Genomic DNA, 13,123 nt, shown 5'->3' with positions numbered 1-13,123 from the left:
AGGAGAATAATCCTGGAACGTTTTCATCAAAAACCTTAATTTCTTTTCGACTGAAGAAAGAAAGACATGAACATCTTGGATGACATGGGGGTGAGTAAATTATCAGGAAATTTTAATTTGAAAGTGAACTAATCCTTTAAAACAGTTATGAACAGTTTTAAAGAAAAAAATGTGATGACTAACTTGTAAGACTAGTCTTAGCAGTTCATGCAACCGGACCCAGTTCGCTGATGAGGCTCCGTTTAACGGCTTTGATGAGTTTGATGAGTTGATGATGTTACAATTTAAAGCGTTCTAGAGAACATTTCATTGGTCAAAAAAAATGGACATGCAGATGAGTCAGAAGGCATCTACTGTTTTGCCAGTAGTGCAATAGATGACCTTAATGTTTCAGACACAAACATGTTCTCTGTCTTTAAACAGATAAACACCCTGACACTGCTCTGCTTCCCAGGAAAAAGTTTCAAGAGTTCCAGCTCTTTCAAATGTCTAACTGTGTTGGTTCTGTTTCGGCAGTTTTGTTGTTGACCAGCTCATCTGCTTGTTGAGCCTGTGAGGTGATGGTTCGGGCCATGAGGAGAGGGTCTTGGTTGTCGATGTGTGTCAGTTTTTTTCTCTTTCTCAGCAGGATGAGTGCAGGGTTCCTCAGCAGTGTGTAAAGCAGCAGCCAGCGCACACGTACTCTGCCCCCTACTGAACATCCTGTTAAACAGCAGACAGTTATTTTATTGGATGTCTGTTTAAAGAAATGTGTTCTTTCATATGTCTGTCATTATTACCTGTGTTATTGCTAAAAGTTGCATAAGAGGACACTGCAGGTCCCTGTTTCTCCAGTGTTCTGCCGAGCAGTAGATGGCAGAAAGACACCATAACTGGGTTGCTGTGGTAGTGATCAGCAAATATCATCCCTATCCATGTGCTATATCCTGCCCAAAAAAAGTAAATTATAACCATTGTGCAGAAACACTGGCATTAAGCTTACATTTTAGAGCCTGTAAAGGGAAAATATTTCATCACCCAAGTATAATTAATTGATAAAAAATATTCTGTCGCCGTCCGGCTAGCAGGACGCTTGGCGCTCTTTTTATTTATCGCCTTTTTTCATATCACAGATTTTAGTAATCATCATGAATTAGGTATCATTCAAAAGCTTACGAACTCAAAATTCATCCTGTGAAAACCACTTTGAAATTGGACATTGCATTCTTATGGAAACAGTACTTTAATTTCTTTTAGCGAACTCCTCCCCTAGTGGTACTCTGGTGGGACGCTTGGCGCTCTTTTTATTTATCACCTTTTTTCATTTCACAGATTTTAGTAATCCTCATAAATTAGGTATCATTCGAAAGCTTACGAACTCAAAATTCATCTTGTGAAAACTGCTTTGAAATTGGACATTGAGTTCTCATGGAAACGGTAATTTAAATTATTTTAGTGAACTCCTCCCCTACGCTAGCGGGATGTTTGGTGCTCTTTTAATTTATTGCCTTTTTTCATATCACAGATTTTAGTAATCATCATAAATTAGGTATCTTTCAAAAGCTTACGAACTCAAAATTCATCTTGTGAAAACTGCTTTGAAATTGGACATTGAGTTCTCATGGAAAGGTAATTTAAATTATTTTAGCGAACTCCTCCCCTACGCTAGCGGGATGTTTGGCGCTCTTTTAATTTATCGCCTTTTTTCATATCACAGATTTTAGTAATCCTCATAATTTAGGTATCATTCAAAAGCTTACGAACTCAAAATTCATCCTGTGAAAACCACTTTGAAATTGGACATTGCATTCTTATGGAAACAGTACTTTAATTTCTTTTAGCGAACTCCTCCCCTAGTGGTACTCTGGTGGGACGCTTGGCGCTCTTTTTATTTATCACCTTTTTTCATTTCACAGATTTTATTAATCCTCATAAATTAGGTATCATTCGAAAGCTTACGAACTCAAAATTCATCTTGTGAAAACTGCTTTGAAATTGGACATTGAGTTCTCATGGAAAGGTAATTTAAATTCTTTTAGCGAACTCCTCCCCTACGCTAGCGGGATGTTTGGCGCTCTTTTAATTTATCGCCTTTTTTCATATCACAGATTTTAGTAATCCTCATAATTTAGGTATCATTCAAAAGCTTACGAACTCAAAATTCATCCTGTGAAAACCACTTTGAAATTGGACATTGCATTCTTATGGAAACAGTACTTTAATTTCTTTTAGCGAACTCCTCCCCTAGTGGTACTCTGGTGGGACGCTTGGCGCTCTTTTTATTTATCACCTTTTTTCATTTCACAGATTTTAGTAATCCTCATAAATTAGGTATCATTCGAAAGCTTACGAACTCAAAATTCATCTTGTGAAAACTGCTTTGAAATTGGACATTGAGTTCTCATGGAAAGGTAATTTAAATTATTTTAGTGAACTCCTCCCCTACGCTAGCGGGATGTTTGGTGCTCTTTTAATTTATTGCCTTTTTTCATATCACAGATTTTAGTAATCATCATAAATTAGGTATCATTCGAAAGCTTATGAACTCAAAATTCATTCTGTGAAAACTGCTTTGAAATTGGACATTGAGTTCTCATGGAAACGGTAATTTAATTTCTTTTAGCGAACTCCTCCCCTACGCTAGCGGGATGTTTGGCGCACTTTTAATTTATTGCCTTTTTCCATATCACATATTTTAGTAATCCTCATAATTTAGGTATCATTCGAAAGCTTACGAACTCAAAATTCATCCTGTGAAAACTGCTTTCAAATTGGACATTGCATTCTTATGGAAACAGTACTTTAATTTCTTTTAGCGAACTCCTCCCCTACACTAGCGGGATGTTTGGCGCTCTTTTAATTTATTGCCTTTTTTCATATCACAGATTTTAGTAATCATCATAAATTAGGTATCATTCGAAAGCTTATGAACTCAAAATTCATTCTGTGAAAACTGCTTTGAAATTGGACATTGAGTTCTCATGGAAACGGTAATTTAAATTCTTTTAGCGAACTCCTCCCCTACGCTAGCGGGATGTTTGGCGCTCTTTTAATTTATTGCCTTTTTCCATATCACATATTTTAGTAATCCTCATAATTTAGGTATCATTCAAAAGATTGTGAACTCAAAATTCATCCTGTGAAAACCACTTTGAAATTGGACATTGCATTCTTATGGAAACAGTACTTTAATTTCTTTTAGCGAACTCCTCCCCTAGTGGTACGCTGGCGGGACGCTTGGCACTCTTTTTATTTATCACCTTTTTTCATATCACAGGTTTTAGTAATCATCATGAATTAGGTATCATTCGAAAGCGTACAAACTCAAAATTCATCCTGTGAAAACCACTTTGAAATTGGATATTGCAATCCCATGGAAACAGTACTTTAAATTATTTTAGTGAACTCCTCCCCTAGTAGGTGGTATCAGGTTTCATATTACAAAATTTATTTTAAATACTTTATAATCAAAACCTTTTCTAATCTTCACATATTGAAGAAAGGTGTGAGTCTCAAGGTTCCATATTTGGTGACTGTTTTGTTATAGAAGTGATATTTGAATATTAAAATATTAAATTTCAATGGAATATGGATGACACCTGGTGGCTATGTTTGGTACAGTGCCTAAACAAAATCTCATAGGAACTTCAATTTTTGTGATATCAACTTCAAATTTGGTTAGATATATGGTTTTGATTTCATAGTAATTTTAGAGTAAAAATGATTTTGTAAAATATATTTTATATAAAATAAATGTTTAGTACAGTACATTTGATTTACAGTAAATTTAAACTTCCTTAACTTTTTCATACTTTCATTTTTCACATCAGTAATAATCTACTGAGTGTCTTCTTTAAAACAAGACCAAACCTATGCCTATATTCCATAACATTCATGAATTACAACCTTTTAAGTTTGGATAGTGCATTTTTACATCTATTCTCAAAAGGGGGATGACAGTTAAGGGGTTAAATAATAAAATAATTAACATCATAATTATCATGTTCCTATTAATGACTTTAAGAATAAAATGATATTTGGAAAATAAAATTTTCACTGCATAGCCCAGCATATGTCATTATTACCTGGATCCATGGACTCATAGCCGCGCTGCATGATGGTCCGATCAATGCGTGACACCAGCCATGTACCCACAATGCAGCTGCTTAAAAGGCGCAAAATACAGTTGCTCAACCCCATAATCACATTATAGAAGAAGAAAAAGTAGTTAAAGCAGTGGAACGCTTTTCTGTGGAAGGACAAAAGAGAGATGGGTTATTTGAGAAATATCTTTTAAAAAAGGTTTTTATGTTTCATATTTATAATTATATTTATCACTCAGGACACCTTAGAAACCATCATGACTGTTTAAGGTCATATTTACAGCCTCATCTCTTTGTTTTTCATTTTATAAAATGAGCTTTTTAATGGTCCTACCTGTTGTTGATTGCAAGAGGCTTCTCTTTGTCTTCAGGTGAGAGTTTGTCCTGCAGGAAAAACACTTGGACCAGAATAATCTGCACTACCACCAAGGCTATAATTATGAATATTGTGAGCCTGAAAAGACATAAAACACAATTTAATGCTACTAAAACACATGCAGCATCTTTAATAGATAAATATTAGATTATCATAAGTTAGGGTGTTGGCTATACAGGTGCTGGTCATATAATTAGAATATCATCAAAAAGTTGATTTATTTCACTAATTCCATTCAAAAAGTGAAACTTGTATGATATATTCATTCATTACACACAGACTGATATATTTCAAATGTTTATTTCTTTTAATTTTGATGATTATAACTGACAACTAAGGAAAATCCCAAATTCAGTATCTCAGAAAATTAGAATATTACTTAAGACCAATACAAAGAAAGGATTTTTAGAAATCTTGGCCAACTGAAAAGTATGAACATGAAAAGTATGAGCATGTACAGCACTCAATACTTAGTTGGGCCTCTTTTTGCCTGAATTACTGCAGCAATGCGACGTGGAATGGAGTCGATCAGTCTGTGGCACTGCTCAGGTGTTATGAGAGCCCAGGTTGCTCTGATAGTGGCCTTCAGCTCTTCTGCATTGTTGGGTCTGGCATATCGCATCTTCCTCTTCACAATACCCCATAGATTTTCTATGGGGTTAAGGTCAGGCGAGTTTGCTGGCCAATTAAGAACAGGGATGCCATGGTCCTTAAACCAGATACTGGTAGCTTTGGCACTGTGTGCAGGTGCCAAGTCCTGTTGTAAAATGAAATCTGAAACTTCCTGCTATACGACTGTGTTGACCTTGAATCTCAGAAAACACAGTGGACCAACACCAGCAGATGACATGGCACCCCAAACCATCACTGACTGTGGAAACTTTACACTGGACCTCAAACAACGTGGATTGTGTGCCTCTCCTCTCGTCCTCCAGACTCTGGGACCCTGATTTCCAAAGGAAATGCAAAATTTACTTTCATCAGAGAATATAACTTTGGACCTTTTTGTCTTTAGCCTAGGCGAGACGCTTCTGATGCTGTCTGTTGTTCAAGAGTGGCTTGACAAAAGGAATGCGACAGCTGAAACCCATGTCTTGCATACATCTGTGCGTAGTGGTTCTTGAAGGACTGACTCCAGCTGCAGTCCACTCTTTGTGAATCTCCCCCACATTTTTGAATGGGTTTTGTTTCACAATCCTCTCCAGGGTGCGGTTATCCCTATTGCTTGTACCCTTTTTTCTACCACATCTTTTCCTTCCCTTCGCCTCTCTATTAATGTGCTTGGACACAGAGCTCTGTGAACAGCCAGCCTCTTTTGCAATGACCTTTTGTGTCTTGCCCTCCTTGTGCAAGGTGTCAATGGTCATCTTTTGGACAACTGTCAAGTCAGCAGTCTTCCCCATGATAGTGTAGCCTACAGAAATAGACTGAGAGACATTTAAAGGCCTTTGCAGGTGTTTTGAGTTAATTAGCTGATTAGAGTGTGGCACCAGTTGTCTTCAATATTGAACCTTTTCACAATATTCTAATTTTCTGAGATACTGAATTTGGGATTTTCCTTAGTTGTCAGTTATAATCATCAAAATTAAAATAAATAATCATTTGAAATATATCAGTCTGTGTGATAATATATCAGATCAGTGTGTAATGAATGAATATAATATACAAGTTTCACTTTTTGAATAGAATTAGTGAAATAAATCAACTTTTTGACGATATTCTAATTATATGACCAGCACCTGTAAAACACTACTGTTCAACAGTTTGTGGTCAGTAAGACTTTTCTTAAACTTTTATTCCATAAGGATGCATTAAATTGATCAAAAGTGACTGTAAAGACATTTATAATGTTACAAAAAAAATCTATTTTTTGTAACAGTAGTTTGTAAAAGTAGTTTAGAATGGTGTCATGCAAATTCAAAAAAATGGTCTAATGATTATGCTTATGAAAATAATGTTGTCTTGAGATGTCAAAACTCACAGAATGACGCCTACACTAGAAAGCCACCTGAGAAATTGTCCCTTCTGGATTGGTAGAACAACTCCATACACAAACATTAAGGCAAAAACAAATTGCACAAAGTGAACTATCAGAAACCCTGCAGAAACAAAAATCATTTTTTAAGCAACACAGCAAACCATGTCATCATATCATTCCATATATTCGAGTCACACTGACTAAAAACACAAGCAAAGTATGCCAAGGGACACATGCCCGTGAAGGTAATGACCTCTCTGAACAGAAGGTAATGTTTATCAGCTGACCTCACCACATTTTCTGAGGACAGGATATGAGGTCACATGAAGATCACTACTACAGGGAAACTGAATAACATAGTCCAAATTTTAGAGCGTTTTACATACCCCACAGAGTGAATGCAATCTGCCAGCCTGAATATCTTGTTATAGCCGCCTGAGAAAAAAAAGCATTTGGCATCATGATAAGCAATCTAAATGCCACTGAGTTTGTCTTTCTAATGATGTTGTTAACCTCAATCGTAGAGGAAACCCAATGAATTTACAAATCTTTACTTACCACGCTGACTGCAGGGCTTGGATTATGGAACTTCTCTGGAAGAAAATTTTTTTGTCCCCTCCACAACCTCTTTAAATGTTTCCTGCAGGTATAAGTGCAGCTCATTGTTTAGTAAAGTTTTTTTTTTTTTTTAAATGACTGATATAGTGTTGAATTTTATATATAAAGACTGCTTAAGCAAGAATACCTGTAACATACAAGCACATGAAAAGTGTAAGTAACAGATGTCAGAGTCGAAAAAATGGTTGTCGCCAGCCAAGACCCTAAAACAAAAATATTAAATATTAAATCACTTTTCAGTGTTAAAGGTTTTTTTTTTAAATAAATAATCTAATAATATTTTCCTCTATCTATCTATCTATCTATCTATCTATCTATGGTCTGGTTTGGTTCTCAATTAACATTTCTTCTTATTATCAATGTTGAAAACAGATGTGTTGCTTTATATTTTTCTAGAAATTGTGACTTTTTCCCCCCAAGATTCTTCACTGAATAAAAAGTTCAAATAAACAGCATTTACTTGAAATAGAAATCTTTTGTAACCATAAAAATGTCTTTACTGTCACTTTTGATCAATTGAATGCATCCTTTCTGAATAAAAGTGTAAAAAAAAATGAATAATAAAAAAACGTACTAACTCTAAACTTCTGAATAGCAGTGTAAACAAACAAAAAGACAAGAAGAAAAAGGCGGCTCTTACTTCGTGCAACAATGCTGAACTCATTCATGCTGGGAATGAGAGATGTGAAGATGTTGTCTGTTTGATTACAGGACGATGCAATCTCTGCAAGTGAGTCCTTCAAAGCATCTAGTTTGTCAAAGGTGTAGTCACTCAAGCTGTAGTCTGCTAGCGTCATCTACATATAGGCAAACACATTTGCATTGTTTAAAGCTACTCAAATCTAAAAAAAAAACAACAAAAAAATAATGCTTTTGTACGTGCCAACTGACCGTGTACAAACCAATCAAAGAGATAACGGATGTGCCAATCATTCTGTTAGGGAATTTGAAGTGAGGATCCCAGTCATAGACTTTTCTTCTGAACCAACTCTTTTCTTCTGGCCTGAGGGTCAACAGAAGAATGAGTATTGGCTGATTGGTGTGAATACAGTGATAAATGAATGTTGATGTGAGTGTGTACCGTTCAGAGGGGCGTTTCAGTAGAGTCTGTACATATCTGAACTGATGGAATTGTAGATCCTCCTCATTCTACAGATCAGAGAAACATTCATTTATAAACTAGTGTTAATTGCTAAATATACTATTGTTTACAGTAATGTTAATTCATGTCCGTTCAGTATGCATATTAAAGGATAATTTTATTAACTAATGCCAATGAATTGAACCTTATTGTAAAATGTAAACATAACATAAATTACAACAAGATGATCTGACCTCATCAGCTTGTAGCTGCATGTGGATTCTTACTGCCTTCACAATGATATACACAAACCGTCCCAGCAGGAAAAGCAGGCACAGGAAGAACGGCCAGAGGATGATCAATTTCTCGTGACGACCTAAAACCTGCAAACAGCGAAATGTGCTTTAATTATCCACTGTCACACTATTGCATTCAGTATTTTAAATACTGACGGATAACTAATCTTAAAATGCACACATAAATGTAATAATATAAAGTTAATAATTAATAAATTAAAGTTAATTATTAATAATATTCACTGACCATTCCAGAGGGACAGCTTATCGTGTCGTACAGTCTCACAATGAGCCTGAAACCAACAGAATATACAAACTCAACAGTCAGTTAACAACACTATACAGATCCCTACAGCCACAAGAACAAACAGAGGATCAGCTAGGCCAAGAATTCAGACTGAAGGTTTTCTGTGTATATGAGTATTTTTTTTTATGTACCACATGAGTGTGTATAGAACACCTAAAACCCCTCCTAGTGCCCGGTGTGGCGTTGACAGACAAGCAAAGAACGGCAGGTAAGCCACCCCAACTTCTATCGCTCCTACCAGGTACACAATGGCTGAAAGAAACACACATATAGGTCAACTGTAACTTTCCTTTGATTAAAACTAAAGAATAGATCAAGTTTCCAAGATTATATTCACTATATTCACTAGTACTGTTCAAAAGTTTGTGATCTGTACGATTTTTTTAATGTCTCTTATGCTCACCAAGTCTGCATTTATTTGATTAAAATACAGTAAAAACTGAAATATTAAGAAACATTATTACAATCTAAAATAACTTAATAATAACTTTTCTTTTTTAATATATTTATTTAATTTATTCCTACTTGTTGCAGTCTTCATTGTACGGAAGAGGATTAGGGCCAAGCAATAATAAAAAAATAAAACCATCTCGAGATTAAAGTTGTTAAATTTTGAGAAAAAACTCGTTAAATTTCGAGAAAAAACTCGTTAAATTTCGAGAAAAAGGTCGAGATAAAATGTTGAGAATAAACTCGTTAAATTATGAGGAAAAACTCGTTAAATTTCAAGAAAAAAGTCGAGATAAAATGTTGAGAATAAACTAGTTAAATTACGAGAAAAAACTCGTTAAATTTCGAGAAAAAGGTCGAGATAAAATGTTGAGAATAAACTCATTAAATTATGAGGAAAAACTCGTTAAATTTCGAGAAAAAGGTCGAGATAAAATGTTGAGAATAAACTCATTAAATTACGAGAAAAAACTCGTTAAATTATGAGAACAAATTTGTTAAATTATGAGAAAAGTGTCGTTAAATTCTCATAATTTAACAAATTTGTTCTCGTAATTTAACGACTTTTTTCTCGTAATTTAATGACTTTATTCTCAACATTTTATCTCAACTTTTTTCTCGAAATTTAACGAGTTTTTTCTCGTAATTCAACAAGTTTATTCTCAACATTTTATCTCGACTTTTTTCTCGAAATTTAACAAGTTGTTTCTCGTAATTTAACGAGTTTATTCTCGTAATTTAACGAGTTTATTCTCAACATTTTATCTCGACTTTTTTCTCGAAATTTAACGTGTTTTTTCTCGTAATTTAACAAGTTTATTCTCGACATTTTATCTCGACTTTTTTCTCGAAATTTAACGAGTTTTTTATTGTAATTTAACGAGTTTTTTTGTAATTTAATGAGTTTATTCTCAACATTTTATCTCTACTTTTTTCTCGAAATTTAACGAGTTTTTTCTCGTAATTTAATGAGTTTATTTTCAACATTTTATCTCGACTTTTTTCTTGAAATTTAACGAGTTTTTTCTCGAAATGTAACAACTTTAATCTCGAGATGGTTTTATTTTTTTTTATTATTGCTTGGCCCTAATCCTCTTCCGTATCATTGTCACACAATCCTTCAGAAATCATTCTAATATACTGATCTGATACTCGAGAAACATTTTTTTTTATTATTATCAGTGTTGAAAACCACTGCTGCTTTTTTGTGTGGAAATCATCAGTTTATTTCAGGATCCTTCAATGAATATAAAGTTCAAAACAACAGCATTTATTTGAAATAGAAATATTTTGTAGAATTATAAATGTTTGACTGTCACTTTTGATCAATGCATCCTTGCTGAATAAAAGTATTACATTTCTTTCAAACCTTTGGACGGTAGTGTATAACAAATATAAAATATTTGCATTGCTATACCTTTAGCCCAGTTAGGCACATTAAGTGGTGTGTAGGACTCAGAGAAGAGCTGAATCACACTGGGAGCAATAGCGCCAAATGCGAAACCATAAGACCATCGGTTACTTAGATTACCGATGAAATCCAATGGACTGCAAAGAAAAATACACACACATAAAAAGTCTTTAGACAACTAAAAACACAGATTAATATTAACCGCGGAACTTCAGGTTTTGTTTTCCGAGATCACTCACACCACAATGCCAAATCGACCCCTGAGATAGGGAAAGCGATCCTCAAAGGGCTGGGCCTTCGCTCTGCGCTGTACAAATGACAGCAGAAACATGATGCAGACCTGAAACACAAAGAAAATCAACCACATTACAAATACACTCTGAGAGAAGTCTAATGATTCAAATAAAGTAGGGAACTTGAGGGCCCGGTTTCACAGACAGGGCTTAGACATATCAATTAGGATATTTAAATAAGTATCTTTTATAACTGTACACTAGAAAAAAAACATTACTGGTGTGCGTCTTGGGACAAAACAATGATACTGACATATTTTAAGATATGTCAGTACAAGTTGCTTTCAGTTAAAACAGCTCAAACATGCATTTTAGTCTGGGACTAACTTAAGCCGTCTGTGAAACCGGGGGAAAGGGTTAGTTCCCCAAAAAATGACATTTCTGCCATTAATTACTCACCCTCATGTCATTGCAAACCCATAAGACCTTTGTTCATCTTCAGAACACAAATTAAGATATTTTTGATGAAATCCGATGGCTCAGTTGAGGCCTCAATTGCCAGCAAGACAATTAACACTTTTAAATGGCCAGAAAGGTTACTAAAGATTTCAAAACACTGGAGTCACACCCCCCAGTGGTGAACAATTGAAATTGTGAAACATGTAAAGCCTCATTTACTGAAATCACATGACAGTTTGATACACACTCCGAAGCATGATTCAAAACAAAAGATTGGTAAAGCTTCGAAGCTTCATGAAGCAGTGTTTTGAAATCGCCCATCACTAGATATTGTTGAATAAAGTCATTATTTTGCACAAAAAGTATTCTCGTCGCTTCATAACATTAAGGTTTAACACATGAACTGTTTTAAATATGTCTTTAGTAGCTTTCTGGCCATCTGAAAGTTATCTTGTTGTCAGTGTAGGCCTCACTATGCCATTAGATTTTATCAAAAATATCTTAATTTGTGTTCTGAAGATGAACGGGTGTGGAACGACATGAGGGTGAGTAATTAATGGCAGAATTTTCATTTTTGGGTGAACTAACCCTTTAAGGTGATATACGGTGGCTCCAACAAGCATTATTTGGGCAGCAGTTGACACCAACTGATTAAAAGTAACTGTAAAAAATGATATTCATGTAATCATGTCAGTTCTTATCTAATAGTGAAGCATGACTTTCTTGTCTAGAGAAAGTGTTGCATGTTAATCCTGAGGGGAGAGAGTTCTGTCTGGACAAATGCAAGCATTACTCACAGCAGGAACAAGAGAGCAATGCAGGAACAAATCCAAGGAAATTCCATTCTGACATTCCCCCCTAAGAGAAAGAATGGAGAGAGAGTGAAAAATGAGAAAGAATGAGCAAGGGTTTGGAGCACAGCATGAATGTATGAATGAATAAAATAGAAGTGGAATGAAAACAGCTTTGGTTTTTAAATTCTGTAACATTTTGATCAAAACATAAACTGGCCTACTTATTTTATGCAATGAAAGTAGGCATTATTTTCAGGGTAATTATTAATATTTTTATGGCTATTATATAAGATGTTGTGTCCTAAAAAATAGAATCTATCTAAATATATAGACAGATAAGATTTATCACACACCAGTGACCTAAAAACACTTCCCCTTATCAACAGAAAAATGATTTTTGCTGCATTATTTTGCAAGAATTCTAGAACCTTTATTTGTAGTAAAATACACATTTTTTTCTATTTTATTTTATGTTATTTTAAAATAATTGCAATGATCAATTCAATTTTAAATAAATTTTAACAATTTCTATAACTTGTCTCACAGAATATAACATGCTTTTAATATGTCTGTTAATTCCTTATTTTTAAAGAGATATTAGTTAAAAAATGTTTTTCTGTGATCTGTTTAGATTATATTTAAATATTGGTTTAGATAAAAGACCTTAATTTAAATACAATTTGAAAATTTTTAGTGAAGTTTAAACTCTTAGAATGAACTAATCTAAACATTATAATGCAGAATGTCACTGAAAGTACTATAAGTGTCAAACTGTCATTCTGAGATGTGTTTCAAAAGCAGAAGCAACTCACATGATTTCCGAGGACAGCAATGTCTCCCGTTCTGCTGGTGAAGTACGGAAGCGATCTAGTGCTCTGTTCCTTATAGACAAATATTTGTTAGACCCTAAAGTAGCTCTCCTTCATAACAGACGCTATACTGTAGTTCCAATATAATATGATATGAAGTAAAGCTTTCACTTCATGAATGAGGATATAGATATCTAGTCACATGACTGGACGACCTTTGACCTAGGCC

At 34.5% G+C, this 13,123-nt stretch overlaps 1 protein-coding gene across 1 annotated transcript; it reads right to left on the bottom strand.

The window, feature by feature from the left end:
* Positions 1-86: 86 nt before the first annotated feature.
* stra6l (STRA6-like) lies at positions 87-13,123 on the bottom strand. The gene is made up of 18 exons (XM_048197297.1): positions 12,898-13,123; positions 12,089-12,149; positions 10,839-10,939; positions 10,606-10,736; positions 8,870-8,990; positions 8,679-8,724; positions 8,390-8,518; positions 8,136-8,203; positions 7,946-8,057; positions 7,695-7,851; positions 7,182-7,257; positions 6,995-7,076; positions 6,823-6,871; positions 6,440-6,557; positions 4,417-4,536; positions 4,065-4,228; positions 780-926; positions 87-702 (listed from the first exon to the last, which is right to left on the bottom strand). Coding segments are annotated over exons 1-18 (1,905 nt in total). The 5' UTR covers positions 12,900-13,123; the 3' UTR covers positions 87-481.

The sequence above is a fragment of the Megalobrama amblycephala genome, linkage group LG7 (genome assembly GCF_018812025.1).
Source record: "Megalobrama amblycephala isolate DHTTF-2021 linkage group LG7, ASM1881202v1, whole genome shotgun sequence".
Taxonomy (NCBI): domain Eukaryota; kingdom Metazoa; phylum Chordata; class Actinopteri; order Cypriniformes; family Xenocyprididae; genus Megalobrama; species Megalobrama amblycephala.
The sequence above is the reverse complement of the archived record's forward strand: the minus strand, read 5'-3'. Positions and strand labels throughout refer to the sequence as shown.

Bases quoted from the DNA above. Each gene is read 5' to 3' on its own strand.
- stra6l (XM_048197297.1), bottom strand. The intron at 927-4,064 runs GTAATAATGACA...TTTTTTGGGCAG, and splicing joins CTATGAGTCCATGGATCCAG to GATATAGCACATGGATAGGG. The intron at 703-779 runs GTAATAATGACA...GCTGTTTAACAG, and splicing joins AACTTTTAGCAATAACACAG to GATGTTCAGTAGGGGGCAGA.